Genomic DNA, 16,457 nt, shown 5'->3' with positions numbered 1-16,457 from the left:
AGAAAAAACAAAGTAAAGCTTTTTAAAATGTGGCTGGCAGGCCCGTGGGAGTGAGGGGCACTGGCAGAGCGGGAGGGGCCTAGGGCTGGGCTAGTGGGGGGCTGAAGGTCAGGAGTGAGGGGCACCGGACCGCTGGGGGAGGGGTAGAGCCGGCTTAGCTGGGGTCCACGGATCAGGAGTGAGGGGCACCGGCAAAGCAGAGGGGGCCAGGCTGGGTTGGCAGGGAGCTGCGGGGGGGGGGGGGGGAGTGAGGGGCACCGCAGAGCTGGGGGGCGGGGCGGGTGACAGGCGGAGGATGCATTTAAAGCCTCCTTGGAATCCTGCCCCCCCTTTTGCACCCGGGGGGGTCGGTTTGGAGGCCTGGGCACTAACCACAGTGAGCTGGGGGAGGGGAAATGACCCCTCCATCTTGGCCCAGGCGCCCCCCCTTGCCCCGGGACACTCCTAACCGGGGGGCGGGGCGGGCGGGGGAGGGGCCGGCCCGCGGGCGCTATAAAGGCAGCGCGCAGCGCCCGCGCAGCCAGTCCCGTCGGCGCAGCCCGACCTGCCCCCGGCCATGTCCGGCTGCGCGGAGGCGGCGAGCGGGCGGGGCAGCCCCGGCGGGGCGGAGGGGGGCCCGGTGCCACCGCCCCCCTACGGCGCGGGGGGCCCCGGGCGCGGGGCGGAGGCGGCGCTGGAGCTGCGCGGGGCGCTGGACTGCCTGGCCTGCGCGGTGCTGCTCAGCGCGCACAACCTGCTGGCGGCGCTGCTCTGCGCGCTGCTCTGCGCCCTGCTCTGCGCGGCCGCGCTGCTGCCCGCCGGGGCCGCGCTGGGGCTGGGCTTCCTCTGCCACTCCAAGGTGAGACCCCCCGGGACACCCCCGGCGCTTTGCCCCCCAGAGACCCCCCAGCCCCCCGGAACGCCTCCGACCCCCCCGACACTCCCCTGTGCTCCCCGGGACCCACCCTCGGCGCTCTGCCCCCCCAGAGACCCCCCGACACCCCCCTGTCCCCCCGACACCCCCCTGTGCTCCCCGGGACCCACCCTCGGCGCTCTGCCCCCCCAGAGACCCCCCGACACCCCCCGGTCCCCCCGACACCCCCCTGTGCTCGCCGGGACCCACCCCGGCCCTCTCCGGCCCCCCAGAGACCCCCCAGCCTCCGAGGAGCCTCCCGTCCTCTCTGCCACCCCAGAGACCCACTCTGTGCATCCCCCGGGGCTCCCATGTCCCGGGGAACCGCCCCCCTGCGCCCGTGTCCGCTTCGACTAGAAATCTTGCCCGGCCCCATTGACCCCCCGGCCCGGCTCCCCGCAGGCGGGCTGGGGGCTGGAGGGGGGCAGGGCCCGTCTGGCAGGGGCTGCGGGTCGGGAGTGACGGGCACCGGCAGGGCTGGGGCAAGACAGACAGACAGACAGACAGCTTGTTGCCGTGGGATCGCGGGGGGGGGGGGGGGGGGGCCCATTACACAGACGCCCCCCTTGGTTGGACACACACACACACACACACACACGCAGGCTAGGCGCTCTGGGTGGTCCCAGCCTGCGGGATTCCTGGGGGGGGGGCAGAGCCAGCGGCCCCTGCCCCCCACATCCCAGCCCCTCCTGCCCCGGTGTGACATTCCCAGCAGCCCAGGAACGGGCTGGGATGGGGGAGACGCGGGGCGGGGGGGTGAAATGCCAGCGTGGGGAGGCTTTTGAGACTAGGGCAGAGAACCCAGGAGTTCAGGCTCCCCGCCCCCCCCCCCAAGCTCTAACCACTAGCCCCCACTCCCCTCCCCGAGCTGGGGGTAGAACCCAGGCATCTTGCTGGGCCCCCTCCCCCACCATCTGGGGCTGGCAGCTGACGAAGTGCAGACCCGGGGTCTGGTTGCACCAATAACCCCAGGGGCCGGGCCGCCAGTCCCAGCTCAGCCATCGCCGCCTGGCACCACCCCTCCCCCCACAGAGCTGAGCCCCCCCCATTGCTAAGTGATGGGGAACAGCAGCCCCCCAGTGATGGGGGAGGGGCACGCAGACGGCTGTGTGCACAGACGTGCGCGTGTGTTTGTGCACCGTGCCCCCTCCTTGCACCCCCTTCGGTCACTTGACTCCGGCCGGGCCTGTTTGCACACGTGTGAGTCTGCGTGGCTGGGGTGGGGGGTGGGGTTACACAGGCCTCTGGTGGTGCTGTGGCGTGAGACCCTTTGCACAGGCACTGACCTGAGCAAGTCAGCGTGCACCTCCCCTCCCCCCCCCGGGGCGTGCAGGTCTCAGTGTGTACACGAGTGTGCAAGCTTGCCTGCATGTGTGTGCCGTTCTTGGCACACCCAGGGGGCCAGCCCCCCCCAATCCACAGGCGTGTGTGCAAACAGGCACGGCAGCTCGCACGGCTGGGCCCACGCGTACAGCTGGCCATGGCATCGCACGTGTTGGGGGAGGGGGGGTGCTGGCCCCAGCCTCGTTCGCACGCAGACCCGTTGCACGGCTGTTGCACGCACTGACCCTCTGCCCTTCCCTCCCCCCGCAGTTCCTGCACTCCCAGGTGGCCCCGTGCGCAGCCCATCTGCACGACGCTGGTGCCACGGCCCTGCTGGTGCTGGGATTCACGCTCGTGCTGCCTCTCCTGGTGCTGGGCCTGGCCGCCTTCTGCCGGCTGGCACGGCGGCTGCAGCTGGGGTATTGCCTGCTGCCCTACAGCCTGGCCGTCTACAAGGACCTGCCGGCAGAGCACTACCACCGGGCCGGCTGGTGCTGCCCTCGTGCACCCCCCCAGGAGGACAAGGTCTGGGTGTGAGGGGGGGGCCTGGAGAGACCTGCCCCTCCCCCGCACCACCACCGAGAATGGGGGGGAGCACCCGGCTGCAGACACCCCCTCAGAGAACAAGGCAAGAAACATGGACTGGGGGGGACCACTCACTCTGCTGGAGTCCCCCCAAAAGACACAGAAGGGGGACCCTCCATGCCAACACCCCCAGAGATGGGGTGAACATCCCCCCTCCTTTGCTACTGATGGGCACCCCACCTTCTTGGGGGAGAGACTCTGTTGGGGGAGGATGTGGGAGTTTGAGCCTGAGGCCTGGTGGGGGGCTGTTAGGGGCAACGGAGGGAGGGCTGTGGGTCTGGAGACCTCTCGGGATTGAGGGGGGCCTGTTCGGGCAGTTCAGGATGTGGGTTGGGGTGGGGGGGTATGGGTTGGGGTAGGCAGAGGCCTGCCCCATGCAGCAGACACGGGCTCATTTTATTATCAATAAAAATCCCTTTCTGTCCATCACATTCATTGCTTTATCCCCTGCCCGGTCTGTCCGTTGCTGGCGTGGGGGTCTGCACCCCACCCCGTCGCGGGGCAGAATGGCAGGCCGTGCTCGCTGGGTGCAGGCGGGGGGCTCCCCACAGGTCTGCTTCCCTGGGCGGGAGGAGGTGGCTGGGTGCGGTGTCCGTCCCCCCATCCATGGGCAGGCAGGCTGCAGCGGATGCTGCCGAGGGCTCTGGCAGAGGCTGGGCCAGGCCTACGGAACCTCCAGCCACATGATTCCTTCCCCAGCCAGTGATTCCCGCCGGGGTGGGGCCCAGGGCAGCAGCTTTCCAACTGGCCAAGGGGCCAGAGGCGGGTCAAGGAAATGTGCCCTCACTTCCACAAGGCACTGCCCAGGCCCCCAGCCGAGATCAGGGCCCATCAGTCTGAGCACTGCCCAGACCCCCCAGCTCAGGCCTCGCTCCCAGTGATGTCACGGCCCCTCCAGGCGGATGCACTGTCCTCTCTGAGATCCCACTACGGGGCTGGTGGGGCCGGCCCTGGGATGGCCCCAAGGAGCTCAGGCTGGCCGAGCCACACCGTTCCCTCCACACCCTGGAGCCCTGGCAGGTGCCTTTCATGGGCACTGCTGGGTCCGGTGCCAGCGCACCTGCCCCATGGCGAGCTGTGAACACTCCCCCCAGGGGAGCAGGCTTCTGGCCCATGCCCAGCGTGGCCATTCGCTGACCCCCGGCCTCTCCCCGCTTGTCCCTCGCTCCAGCCAGTCGGCCAGTGCAGGGATGGCAAAGGTCCAGAGCGTTCGTTTTCCACAGCTAGGGCAAGGCAAGGCCCAGGTGGCGGGTGAAACAAGCGGCTGGGCTAGAAGAGCAGGGAGGGGGCCCCGGGCAAGAGACAGTCAGTGACAGAGCCAGGGAGAGAACCCAGGAGTCCTGGCTCCCAGCCCCCTGCTCTAACCACTAGCCCCCACTTCCCTCCCAGAGCTGGGGAGAGAACCCAGGCATCCTGGGACACTTCCTCGAGCAGGGCTGCTGGCATGGTTGGCAGGCGGGTGTGGGGGCGCTGGTGCAGGCCGGGAGCCAAGGCCACACGGCGGGCGTAGGCCGAGCGCTGGCGTCAGGGGAAGCAGCTGGGGCTGAGATAAGCGGCTCCCCCGGGTCGGCTCCCGCAGCAGGGGAAGGGCAGGGCCGGGGGGACACACGGGCCATTGTTCGAAGCGGATGGGAACTGCAGGCGCCAGGCCGGGAGCCAGGCTCGGCCCACAGCCACACGGACACAGCCAGCAGCGGGGAGGCCTCCCATGAGCCCTGCAGTAGGAGAAACGCTGGATGGCAAGGGGTTAATGGTGCTACTGGGGGAGGATGACCCAGGGAAATCAACTCACCAAGGGGCTGAGGGAGCAGCAGCAGAGCTGGGGGGAGTCTGGAGCCAGGCTAGCAGGGCTGCGGGTCGGGAGTGAGGGGCACCAGCAGAGCTGGGGGGAGCCCAGGGCCGGGCTAGCAGGGGGCTGTGGGTCAAGACTGGGGGGGAATCACCTCAGTGCCTGCCCAGAGAAGACCTGGGCAAGGGCAGGGAGTCAGCCAGCTCAGCGACTGATGTCTAGGCGCCAGGGCAATGGGCAGAGCACAAGGCCCAGTGGCCACAGGGCCGAGTCAGGAACACCGAGACCCGCGCAGGACAAACGACTCCTGGGCCACTCCGCTCGGCTTCCCCATGGACTTTAATGGACAGAGCGAGTCTCAGCCAGGCCTGGTACCCGGTGTGCGGCAGCGCGTCCCCACGGCAGGTCCTTCGGCAGAGGGGCAGCCAGTCTCAGCCGGGTGCATCCCGGCGCCCTGTCTCACAGGTACTGGGGGCGGCTCAGGCTCTCCAGCTCTACCTCGATGGAGACGATGTGGTGCCCGGGTACCATGGCCAGGCCCAGCACACGGGGCTCGCTGGCCGCGAAGGAATCTGTGGGTGAGAGGGGGAAGCAGGTGAGATCGCAGTGTACGTGGAGCTACACAGAGGGGAAACTGAGGCACAGAGGGAGGCATGTAGGAGTCCTGCCGCCCAGCTCTGACCCGCTGGACCCACTCCCCTCCCAGAGCCCGGGGTAGAAGCCCGGCGTCCTGGCTCCCAACCCCCCGCCCCGCCGGCGAGGGGGAGCCCAGGCGCCCTGCGCACCGCTGGCTTTCAGGTACTCCTGGGCAGAGCCGAGGATGACGTTGCAGTCGCGGTCGGTGCAGAGGAAGCAGCCGACGAGCGTCCGTCCGTCCGTCATGCGGATCCGCATGTTCTTGTTCAGCAGCGTCCGCAGCTTGTGGCGGGCCCGGGCGCAGGGGGAGTCGGGCACGTCACCGTCCGAGTCCTGCGGGCGGAGCAGAGCTGAGCACCCGCCCCACAGCGCCTCGCCACCTGCCCGCACCCACAGCGCCCCGCACAGCGCCCCGCCACCTGCCCCTAGGCCCCGCCTTCACACCTCCGCCCTCCGCCGTCCTCCCCAACACCGCCCCGCCCTCACGCCCCGCCCCCTCCCGCTGGCCCCGCCCACCGGCCCCGCCCTCACACCCCCACTCCCTCCGCTGGCCCCGCCCTCACATTCACACCCCGCCCCCTCCCGCTGGCCCCGCCCCCGCCCTCGCCCTCACACCCCCGCACCACAGGGCTCCCGCCGTCCCCGCCCCCGAGCGGCCCGCAGCAGCCGTTCTCCTCGCGCTGCCCGGCGGGGGGCTGCGCCGCCATGCCCGGCCCCGGGACTCGGACCCCGCGAGCGCGGCGGCGGTTCGCGCAGGCACCAGGCGGCGGTTAGGCTCCTCCTCCCCGGCAGGCCGCGAGCGCTGTAGCATCACGTGGGGCGCGTCCCGCGCGGGCGGGCGGCTGCTGGTTGGTTGGCCGGGCGGTTGCCATGGCATCTCGGAGAGAAGGGAGGGTTCCGGGTCCCGGTAGCCCCCGCGGGGGCGGGCGCTAGGCACCGATTGGCCGGGCGGTTGCCATGGGAGCTCGGGGAGGGGTGGGTTCCGGTTCCCGGCAGCCCCCGCGCGGGCGGGCGGCGCTTGCTTGGCCGGGCGGTTGCCATGGCAGCGCGGGCCGGTTCTGGGCGCGCGGCGGGTGATGGAGAAGTTCCAGCGCCGCTACTTCACCCCGCGGGAAGTGTCTGCGCACGCGCGGCCCGGGGACCTCTGGGTGTCCTACCTGGGCCGCGTGCATGACCTGAGCCCCCTGGTCCAGCAGCACAAGGGTCTGTCTGTCCGTCCGTCCTTCCCCCCTCCCCACAATGCCCCGCGGCACCACCCCCTCCTGAACCTCCCCGCAATGGTCCGCGGCACCACCCCCTCCGGGACCCCCCCCCCAATGATCCGCGGGACCCCCCACAATAGGCCGTTGCCCCCCCACAATGCACTGTGCCCCCCACTTTCCTGGGGTGCCCTTCCACATCCCCCCTCTCCCGGTGCACACAGCACCCTTCAATGTGCACTGCAGCGCCCTCCCCCACGGCCCCCCCCGACCTGAGCCCCGCAGCCCCCTGAACCTACATGCAATGCACACCCCCCACAATGCATTGCACGGCGTCGTCCCCTCCGCCGCGCCTTCACCCCCACCGGCGAAGCTGACCCCACTGGCCCGGGGGCACACAGATGCTCATCCCACCGTGTGCTACCCAGGCTCCTAAGGGGACCAACCCCTCCCTACCCTTTGGGACCCACTGGGGTGGAAAGGCGGCTGTGCCCTGCTCAGAGGCGGCTGCATCCCAGCGTCTGGCAGAAGAGCCTGCACTCTCCAGCACTGAGCTGGAGGGTTGGAGGATGCCCCCAAAAGGTGTGTGGGGGGGGTGGCACTGCCTTCCTCCCCACGCGCACCCTCCCGCCCATCTGACTCCTGGCTCTGTCTGCCCCAGGGGACGTCTTGCTGAGGCCCATCTTGGAAGCCGCGGGGAAGGACATTAGCCACTGGTTCAACCCCAAGACCAGAGATGTGAGTGTCGTGACCCAGTCGGAGCCCTCCCTCCAGGAACTGGCCTAGTGTAGGGGCATTATAGATGGCCAGTGCTTTCCACAGCCCCGGTCCCCGAGCTCCACCCTGGCAGTTTGACATGGGTACAGGAGTCTTTTTCACTTCCTGGCCGAAACTGTTGTGAAGTTGTTAAACAGCTGCTGGGCCCTGTCCCAGAAGTGACTGAATCTCGGTGCTGGGCGAGGGATCCCTGTATAAACAGCTGCCACGCCCCAACCTAGAGGTGGTTGCACAGTGGTGCTTAAACTTTTTCCTTCCTTGTCTTTAGGGGAATTCCCCCTGCAGTATCAGCTTGGTGCAGAACTCTCTGCTCATGGGAGGGGAGGTGGGTCAGGTTGGGACCAATCTTCCTTGCCTCCCATGGGATGGAAACCTTCCCTCCCAGGTCCCCCTTTCTCTGTCTCCCAGGTAGGAATCGGCTTGTTCCCTAAGCAGTTGGCTACAAGCTGTCTGACCTGCCGGTGGGTCATGATCATGATCTGCAGCCATTGGGGCTGCCTCTAGTGGCTTCAGGGTCTGACGAAAGGGTCTCTCTTGCCTCCTAGGCCTGGGGAGGGGAGGAATTAGAGTCAGGTTTGGCAAGCTGGGTGTGTGTTAAGTCTCACATGCTGCGCCTCATGCCTGGCTTCCTCTCTCTGTCCCCTTTCCCCTAAGAGCATCATCATCATCATTAGTTCACCTAGACAGCGAAGGTCCGTTGTGACAATCCCCTATGGCCTCTGCCAATGGCTTTGTTCATTCGCATCTGATGCCAGCAGATGACCCATTGCTGATTTGTTGCAACCGGGTAATCTCTTCCAGTTTGGGGGTGGCTGATGACCAGGGCATATGTTCAGGACACATGTAATCATTCTGTGGCCTGAGACGGAGCTGTCCATACGAGCCACGTGTCCAAACAGTGAAGACCCATGACGGCAGATGACATCTTTGATGCTAGGGAGTTGAGTTCTGGAGGCAACTTTACTGTTTCTGACAAAGTCAAACCACTTTATGCGTAATCGTTGCCTTTGACAGCGCACGTGGCATGACTTCAGACGCCGGATATCGTCTTTCAGTAGGGTCCAGGTTTCACAGCCGTACAGAAGAATGGGTGTGATACGTGACTGGTAAAGCCAGACTTTGGTGCCATCAGTCAGATTTTGCTGGCGCCAGGCCTTCTGGAAGGATTGCATTGCAGAGGCTGCCAGTCCTATCCTCCGCATGATGTCAGGCTAGCACCATCCACTGGAAGGCTGCTTGCAGCCCAAGTAAATGAATTCTTCAACGACATCAACTGTGTTTCCATTTACTATTATGCCGGGCATACCATTACCAGTACCCAGACTTCGGATCTTGGTCTTCATCCAGGATATCTGTAGGCCAAGTGCCGCAGACTCGTGTTGGAAACTAGCAAGCGATGACTGAAGATGCGAGGTGAGTTCGTCCAGCAGGGCAATGTCAACCGCGTGCGTCATCCAAGTCTGAAAGACGTCCTGCACCTAACTGGATGCCATTGTGTTGCACGCTTCGTTCTAAGATCCAGTCAATTGCTCAACAGAACAGTGCTGGTGCAAGCATGCATCCTTGACGAACACCGGAGGTGGTGCTGAACCATTCAGTATAGCTGCTTCCGATCCTTATCCTGGCTCTAGTTCCGGTGTGGAGGTCCTTTATGAGGTTGAGGATAAGTGATAGAACTCCTCTCCCTTTCAGTGCCTTCCACAGTGCACACCCACCCTCCTGTTAGCGGCTCCTCTAGGGGGAGTGGGAGGCTGGGATCCTTCTCCACTGCTGGTGGGGACTGGGACCAGCTGGTCTGGTGGGATCCTGGGACCACCCCCTTCGCCCGAGCAGTGAGCCAAGATTCAGTGTTGTTCCCATTAGAGGGAGAAATGGATGCTGAGAGTCGGGGATTTCAGTTGTGCAAGCAAAGAACATCCACAAAAACCAGCTTTCTGGGGACACACTGCAGGCAGTTTGCTCAGAAATCCGCAAGCCTGCCTCTTCAGCCAGTCCTGTGCCTCAAAGAGCTCTGCCTCTCTGCTGATTCCCTCAGCTTGGTTTCTCTAGCTTTCTTCCTTGTTGCTGCACAGGGACAACTGCAACTCAATCACTCTCCCAGTCGCAGGGAAAGCTCTCGGCTCTCAGTCCTTGGGTGGTGGCTTCCTAGTCAGCTCTCTCTATGCAAAGGGGGTATTTAGTTGCTCCTTCCACTTACAGTGCATAGCAGGCCCATCAGCTTTAAGCAGTGATTCTTGTCTGCCTGTAACACAGTGATTGACTTAGAGAGTAGCAGCCGGAGGTGAAGCCAGAGTCTCCCCTGAGCCCTGGTAATGGAGCTGCCTGCCTTTCAGATCCAGACCCATGTGGACCCGCTGACGGGCTGTGTCAAGTACTACACTCCCCAAGGCCGCTTCATCCACATCCCGCCCCAGCTGCCCTGCTCCGACTGGGCCAACGACTTTGGCCTGCCCTGGTGGAAGGACAGCAAATATGAAGTGGGGATCCTGGCGTCCAAGACCCGGCGCATCCGCATTGTCAACACCCTGACCTTGCAGGAGCATGTGCTGGAGGTGAGCTGGGCTTCGTGCCATGGGGGTAAGGGCTCAAATGGCAACACTGCGCAAACTGCCATCTCCACTCATCCTTTGGAGGAGGCCTTGATACCAGGATGTGGTGGGGGGAGCCAAGTGGGATCTCCAGTCAACCCATCTGGAGGCCGTTCTTGTCCTGAAATACACATGACAAAGCTGGCCATGGCCCTGCAGGGGACTCTGGGATTTGTAGTCCCTGGGGGCGGTCAGACAGGCAGTCCCTCCTCGCTTTGGACTCTCTGGGTCCAGTCCTTGTGGAGGACTCCCTCCCCTCACAATCTCCTCAGCTAATGAGCCAGTCAGTCTCTAACACCACAGGCCTTCCTCCCAGGTATGCGCTGAGGAGTCCATGTGGGATATCCTGAGGCGCTACCTGCCCTACAACGCCCACGCTGCCAGCTACACCTGGAAGTACGAAGGTGTGAACCTGGACATGGACAAGACGCTGGAGCAGAACAAGATCCCGGACGAGGACGAGGAGTTCTACCACCTCAACCTGGACTCTGACCTGTACATGCCGGGCGTCCTGCTATACTTCAACGATGACCTCACTGAGTTCTAGGTAATGGGGGTGGGGCTTCTGGGGCGGTGCCACCTTGCCCCTTTCCTTGAGCGGATCATTTCTGCACCGGCTGGGAAACAGCTCTCGGTTCTCATCCTGAATTCTCCATCTGCTCACGTAAGCCAGCACCGCTGGGTTGCTCTCTGCAGGACTTGAACCTGCGACGTTTGCATCTGTAGAGGCTGAAAGAAAGAAACCAGCTTCCTTGAGCTCAACCCTGCTAGGCCGTGGCGAGGAGGGGGGGGACAAAGTGTCATGGAGTGATAGTGTTGCCTACACTCTGCTTCGTCCTATCCTGCCCCCTTTGCCTACCCCTCCCCCCCAGCGTTACCGACTCATGCAAATCATGCCTGGCACAACAGGCCCCTGGTCTCGGCCAGGATTGCTAAGTATTCCTGTAATGCCAGTAATAATGCCGCAGAACCAAGAAAGGGGCCAACCTCAATTGTATTTTCCCTTGTGAACCACCATGAAGCTTACTCATGGTCTTAATTAATACATAGGGATAGTCAAACCAGATTGGACCATGGGCTCATCAAGCCTGGTATCCCGTCTCTGGCACTGGCCAATTGCTTCAGAATAAGGTGCAAGACGCCCTCCCTCCCGGTGGACATTTGTGGCATAGCCTGTCCATGGGAGACGTTTAGGGTTGATTCATGCCCTTAAACCAGGGGATTTATAACCCATCTCCACCCCTTTTTGTAATTCAGGGTGTGCTTGTTATCCATATCGACCCTTTTGTTGACTCTGCTAAGCAAAGAGTCCCACAGGATAGCTTCATTGTCCAGCCAGGCATTTCCTTTGATTGCTCTTAACAGTCTCTATTGTCCTTGAGTGATGCGTTATCATCTCCCTGTTCTTTCTGTCCTAGGCATGGGCCAGTGGGGTGCTGCGCTCCTCCAAGGATCAGCCCGGTTCAGGAACCAAAATGGCTGCTCCCATTCCACATCAGAGGCAGGGTTCTGGTTTTGTGTCTGTCTCTGTGGTGCTTGTCTAGTGAGGCTGTTTTATACCAACTTATAGTGTTCAGAAAGGAAATAAAACCTTTGTTACAAAATGGACATTCTGACCATCTCGTGCGGGGTGGGAGGTAGGAATTGCTACCCTACGTCACGGCTTATCAGTATTCCTCCCCTTCCCTGTTGCCCTAGATCAGACTAATGTGCCCATCTAGCCTGGTATCCCACCCCATCCTGTCCCCCCACCCGCCCCGATAAGGCCCATGGCCCATCTAGCCCAGTATCTCCTCCATTGATTTGTTTAGTGGCCCTGACCAATGGATGCCAGATGTGGTGCGGGGATCCCAGGGGTTTACGCACTTCCACAGCCCTCACCACTGTAACAAGCTGCTATGGCCGCTAGATGGCAGTGGCTGAGCATCAATCTGCCAGCCCTGAGCTGCCTTGCCAGGGATCCTTGACCCCCGCCAGCCCCGCTGCCTCCCCCAGCTGTCACAGTCGGCAGCTGGGGCTGGATCTAAGCGTGGCCAGCAAACCCCTCTCTTGTAGTGGACCAGACGACGACGCCATTCTCTGTGGCGAAACTTTGGAGGGGTGCAGCCGCCAATTCTGGCATTTGCAGCTGAACCTTGTCCCAGGGACCATGCTGAACTTAGTTGGGGTAAAGAGCAACATTACATGGGGGTTAGCATACCGAGAGGTGGTGGGGGGAGAGCAGACGTCAGAGCTTCTGATGGCTGAGCTCTGTGCACACCTTTCTGGCATCCCTTCATCATCCCTTTCACCCTCCCCCACAAGCTCCCTGTGCACCCTCTCTCTTCCCCCTCTATTTCAGGGACCTCCTGCAAGTAATTCCACTCCTTCCTCTGTCTGCCCCCCATTTCCCCCTTCCCTCCACATCAGAGTCCTCATTCTCCCCCCGCCAGGGTCTTTGTTTGCCCCCTTTTTTCCCCACACCAGGGTCCCCTTTCTCCCCTTTGCTTTGGGGTAGGATCCTGTGATCCCGCTGCTCTCAGACTGGATTTCAAGGTGACACACTGCTGGTCTCTAGCCGTGTTCTTTCACCTGGGAGCAGTAACAGTATGCGGTGACAGAGCCAGAGCAAAGCATGGTTTATTTTGCCCAAAGGTACACATCGCTCAGAGAAGTGGATTTAAAATAACAGAGACCTGCGCACTTGCCATTCCCCTCCAATCCCTGAGTAAACCTGACTTAGCCCTGATGCCGTCCATTCTTTGAGTAGGTTCCCTGTGGGTGCTGCACTCCAGGTGTGCATGCGCCCCCATGCGCCTTTGAGCAGAGATTTTTGGTTTCAGTGCCAGTTCCTGCATGTATGCCCCGCACATCCTCGTGCCCTGTACCAAGGACATATGGGGCTGTGTGGGCAAACCCCCCTCAGTTCCACCTTTGGCCTGAGACAGAGTGTTGAGCATTTAGTTGTTAGTTGGGGCGGTGGTTCCCCTTTTGTGTGTTTTTTCTCCAGTTGAGAGGTTGTTCTCGACTATTTTGTTTTGCATCTTGTTGGGATCCCCCTGGCTTTACATGGTCTCTTTCCTCTCAGGAAACTATCCCGGTCAGTGATGGCCATTCGCGGTGCTTCTGCTATTTGGGAGACACCTGAGTGAGTGTAAGATATGTTTCTCCTTCAAAAGATCTGTTCCTCGTTCTGGGGAAAACAGGAAGATCAATTCAAATGATTGATGATGGAGCAAGCCCTAAGACCAACCTGGGTTCTGAGAATCGCCTTGTACACCAGCCTCCAAGCACACTTAGTGCCCCGTCTACTTCAGGATCCCAGTCAACAAGAGCCTCAAGGGATACAATCACTGCCTGAGGAGGCAGCTCTGCATCAGTGCCTGCAGTGCAGAGAGCTTCACATTCTAAGTCTCTGGGTATTGACAAGAAAAATCAGAGAGCTAGGTTTCATTCTAAGAAGTCTCCATCACTGACTGAGAAAATTGTTCTTCTAGAAGCCATATTACTATTAAACAGGATTGGGTACCAGAGACATCTTCAGCTTCAGATGGTCATATCCATCCTAATAGAAGTTCTACATCAAAAAAGTTGATGCCATCAGCACTTCTGCATCCCCGTACCTATACGATCAGCCCGTACTTCTACAGCAGTACCATTGGAGTCTGACTCTGGACTCATAGCAAGTGTTTGGGGCCCATAGCACAGATGCTCTCAAGATAGGTACCTGCCTTGGTACTGAAGCTGGCCTCTCTAGGATCTCATTTAACTACCTCCTACATATCATCAGTACCACAGGAGTTTAGATACTCAAAGGACCTTCTTGTGTGAAATAAACCAGAGTTCTCATGACTTACTGGTACCAGACAGCTGTCTGTACCAAGATCTTCTGGGTCACCAATTCCACATTTTTCAACAAAACCTCCATATACATGACTTTGACTGTCCAGGGTGAATAATTATCACCTCTCTTGAAATATGTTGATAATGACTCTTCCAGCCAGCCGATTTTGTAACAGCGTTCTCTTGTTTTTTCTGCAAGACATAATTCTTCTAGCAATTCTGGCATGATCAATGGTGGATGCCTCTTCTTATGCCCTGTGGGATCCCCCAGTGGCCTTATTGAGACCCCTGGGCCCTATATCAGCAACAGTCGTAAGTGCCCCGAGTCACTCTTGTAAGATGCATAGGCAGACCCTTCTCCTCAGCCTCACTCTCACCTTATCAACGTGAACAGTTAGAAAAAAACTTTGAGGAGCAGCAGGCAAGGGTTGACAAGGATATGGTACCTTACATAAATATTTCATTATCGTTGCTAGACGAGGCTATAATGACTCCACCATCTTCCATGGCAGATGACTTCAGATAATTCCAGGAGCTGATGAAGCACATCGCTGGAACACTTCAAAACCCTTTAGTTTTATAAACTGGACATTTTACATACTTTAGCTTCTGCATGTGTTGCCCTTCTTGTGAATGAATCTTTGCTAGAGCTTGCTAAGACCATCTGACAGACTCCAGCTATGGCACCTCCTACTTATTGATATACTGACAACAAATATGTTCCAGAGAAGGACTCAGAGTTTTTGTATTCACACCCAACACCAAATTCCCTGGTTATGGATGCACTTAATAAATGTGGTCAACAGGACGATACAAAGCATACTCGTTGCAACAAAGACCAGAAGTGATTTGACCTCTTCCATCATAAGAGTTACTCCTCTGCAACACTGCAATTCAGAATAGCTAACCACCCAGCATGCATGTTAAAATACAACTAATTGAATTACATTAAATTCAACACCTTTACTGAGCACTTGCCAGAGAAGCATCGCATGAGCAATTTAAAGACATCATAAATGGAAGGCAACTCTTGACGAAGACATCATTACAGGCCCCTTTAGATGCAGCTGATACTGCAGCTCAGTCCATTTCCATTGTGATTGTGATGCAACAAACATCTTGGCTTCAGTTGTCTGGCTTCCTTAGGGAGGTACAGAGTACTGTTGTGGGACCTCCCTTTTGGTGGTCTCAGGTTGTTTGCTGAGTCTACTGACGACTTGCTTCATGCTTTAAAAGTTCAAGGGCCACATTTATATTCTTCCAGATTTATACACCTGCGAATAAAAGAAATGTAACAGGTCTCAAACAGCTCAGAGAGCTCACTCAGTCCATTTCTCTAGATTATGTAGACCCTCAGAACCACATGCCAAGAGGCCTAGGTACTCAGAAAAGAAGCCATCATCTGTAACAGCTACCTCGTCCCTGCCATCCATTCCATCCAAACTTCAGTTTTGATGGTTGGTCAAAAGTCCGGACCATCCATTTCACAAGAATCTGCAACTGCACTATCCCATCCTCCTCTCCCTTTGGATACCGTCTCTCCCAATTTCTATCTGCATGGGAGAGAATAACATCCAACAAATGGGTTTTGTAGGTCTTAACATCTGGTTATTCAGTCCACTTCATCTCCATTTCCCCCACACCTCCCTTCCCTGTCCCTTCTCATGATCAGTTGCTGAGGCAGGGAGTTGCATCTTTTCTATTCTTAGGAAACACAGAACCAGTTCCAGCTGGCACAGGGGAAAGAGTTTCTGTTCCAAATACTTTCTGGTCCCCAAAAAGAACAGGGGACAGAGACCAATTTTAGATCTCAGACATCTAAACAATTATGTGAAACAGCAGAAATACAGGAGGGTGACTCTTGCAGCTATGATTCTCTCCCTAGATTCTGGGAGGTCTGTCGGCAGTACGAATTGCAAGATCTGTGTTCCACAGTTTGAGCCTCCAACTCAGTCCTAGAGAGTCTGTTTTGACCCCAGTTCAGTGGATAGATTTTGTAGGAGCCACCCCAGATGCCGTTGGAACCAGAGCTTACCTACCTCTGGTCAAGTTCATGACCCTGAAAAACCTTATTGCAAGGATTCGGATAAGTCCTCAACCTTGGCAAGAAATTGTCTCTAGCTTATAGATCATATGGCAGTTTGTATCTTCATAACCCATCTCTGGTGCTTCCAGGGGTGACTCAGGACAGTTTATATACTAAACAAGCACAGTCTGGACAAACAAGTGTCTGTTCCCTGTCAGATTCTGGATTCACTCCATTGGTGAAAGCACCCTTCCAAGGTCTGTACATGGGTTCCTTTCATTCCCCCTCTACCACCATTATCACATCAGAGGCATGCCTCTTGGGATGGGGAGCACATCTGGGTCACACCATCCAAGGCAAATGGTCTCCCCAAATGCATCTTCTGCACATCAACATTCTGGCGTTGAGAGCAGTCAGGAATGCTTGCATCCATTTCCTTCCACTGATCAGAACCAAATCCGTCACGATCATGACTGACAACATGGCCCGCATGTTCTACATTAAAAACAACGAGAGTTCTGTAGCACTTTAAAGACTAACAAATTTAATTTCTGTAGGCATAAGCTTTCGTGGGCTGTAACCCACTTCATCAGATGTAAGGAATAGAAATCACAAGACACATATATACATATCCAAGGGAAGTAACAACAATGGGGGAGGTGAATGAAAGCAAGGTCCATTCAGTAGAGTACTTGAGGCCTATTCACAACCATTGATTAGGAGGTGAGAATGTGTGATCAGAGGCAATTACTTCTTGTAATGAGAGAACCATTCCAAGTCCCGATTCAGACCCAGTTTGATTGTGTCAAGTTTTCATCCA

General features: G+C 58.9%; 3 protein-coding genes across 4 annotated transcripts; 2 read left to right on the top strand and 1 right to left on the bottom strand.

Moving 5' to 3' along the window:
- The first annotated feature begins 539 nt into the window (after positions 1-539).
- On the top strand, positions 540-3,966 carry TMEM88 (transmembrane protein 88). Its single transcript, XM_067555192.1, has 2 exons — positions 540-838; positions 2,486-3,966. Exons 1-2 carry the CDS (start codon positions 557-559, stop codon positions 2,750-2,752), a joined length of 549 nt encoding a protein of 182 aa, XP_067411293.1. The 5' UTR covers positions 540-556; the 3' UTR covers positions 2,753-3,966.
- A 944-nt stretch (positions 3,967-4,910) lies between these two features.
- On the bottom strand, positions 4,911-6,445 carry NAA38 (N-alpha-acetyltransferase 38, NatC auxiliary subunit). 2 transcript variants are annotated; one of them, XM_067555208.1, is made up of 3 exons: positions 6,383-6,445; positions 5,375-5,558; positions 4,911-5,161 (listed from the first exon to the last, which is right to left on the bottom strand). In XM_067555208.1, the coding sequence occupies exons 1-3, from the start codon at positions 6,395-6,397 to the stop codon at positions 5,049-5,051; spliced, it is 312 nt and encodes a 103-aa protein (XP_067411309.1). In that variant the 5' UTR covers positions 6,398-6,445; the 3' UTR covers positions 4,911-5,048. The 2 variants fall into 2 exon arrangements, with proteins under 2 accessions (XP_067411309.1, XP_067411303.1); XM_067555202.1 differs by lacking the exon at positions 6,383-6,445 and adding an exon at positions 5,849-6,059.
- Positions 6,164-11,397, top strand: CYB5D1 (cytochrome b5 domain containing 1). The gene is made up of 5 exons (XM_067555186.1): positions 6,164-6,428; positions 7,086-7,162; positions 9,535-9,753; positions 10,106-10,336; positions 11,208-11,397. The coding sequence occupies exons 1-4, from the start codon at positions 6,302-6,304 to the stop codon at positions 10,334-10,336; spliced, it is 654 nt and encodes a 217-aa protein (XP_067411287.1). The 5' UTR covers positions 6,164-6,301; the 3' UTR covers positions 11,208-11,397.
- The last annotated feature ends 5,060 nt before the right edge of the window (positions 11,398-16,457 follow it).

Source organism: Emydura macquarii, unplaced genomic scaffold (genome assembly GCF_026122565.2).
Source record: "Emydura macquarii macquarii isolate MOO-44397 ecotype Brisbane River unplaced genomic scaffold, CSIRO-AGI_Emac_v2 contig_306, whole genome shotgun sequence".
NCBI lineage: Eukaryota > Metazoa > Chordata > Testudines > Chelidae > Emydura > Emydura macquarii.
The sequence above is the reverse complement of the archived record's forward strand: the minus strand, read 5'-3'. Positions and strand labels throughout refer to the sequence as shown.

What these genes read in the sequence shown, in the direction of transcription:
- TMEM88 (XM_067555192.1), top strand. Translation starts at nt 557, where the DNA reads ATGTCCGGCTGCGCGGAGGCGGCGAGCGGGCGGGGCAGCCCCGGCGGG. An exon ending in GCTTCCTCTGCCACTCCAAG is followed by an intron (nt 839 to 2,485) that starts GTGAGACCCCCC and finishes CTCCCCCCGCAG; the next exon opens with TTCCTGCACTCCCAGGTGGC.
- NAA38 (XM_067555202.1), bottom strand. Translation starts at nt 5,932, where the DNA reads ATGGCGGCGCAGCCCCCCGCCGGGCAGCGCGAGGAGAACGGCTGCTGC. An exon ending in GGGACGGCGGGAGCCCTGTG is followed by an intron (nt 5,559 to 5,848) that starts GTGCGGGGGTGT and finishes CTCCGCCCGCAG; the next exon opens with GACTCGGACGGTGACGTGCC. An exon ending in GGAGTACCTGAAAGCCAGCG is followed by an intron (nt 5,162 to 5,374) that starts GTGCGCAGGGCG and finishes TCTCACCCACAG; the next exon opens with ATTCCTTCGCGGCCAGCGAG.
- CYB5D1 (XM_067555186.1), top strand. Translation starts at nt 6,302, where the DNA reads ATGGAGAAGTTCCAGCGCCGCTACTTCACCCCGCGGGAAGTGTCTGCG. An exon ending in TCAACCCCAAGACCAGAGAT is followed by an intron (nt 7,163 to 9,534) that starts GTGAGTGTCGTG and finishes CCTGCCTTTCAG; the next exon opens with ATCCAGACCCATGTGGACCC. An exon ending in TGCAGGAGCATGTGCTGGAG is followed by an intron (nt 9,754 to 10,105) that starts GTGAGCTGGGCT and finishes CCTTCCTCCCAG; the next exon opens with GTATGCGCTGAGGAGTCCAT.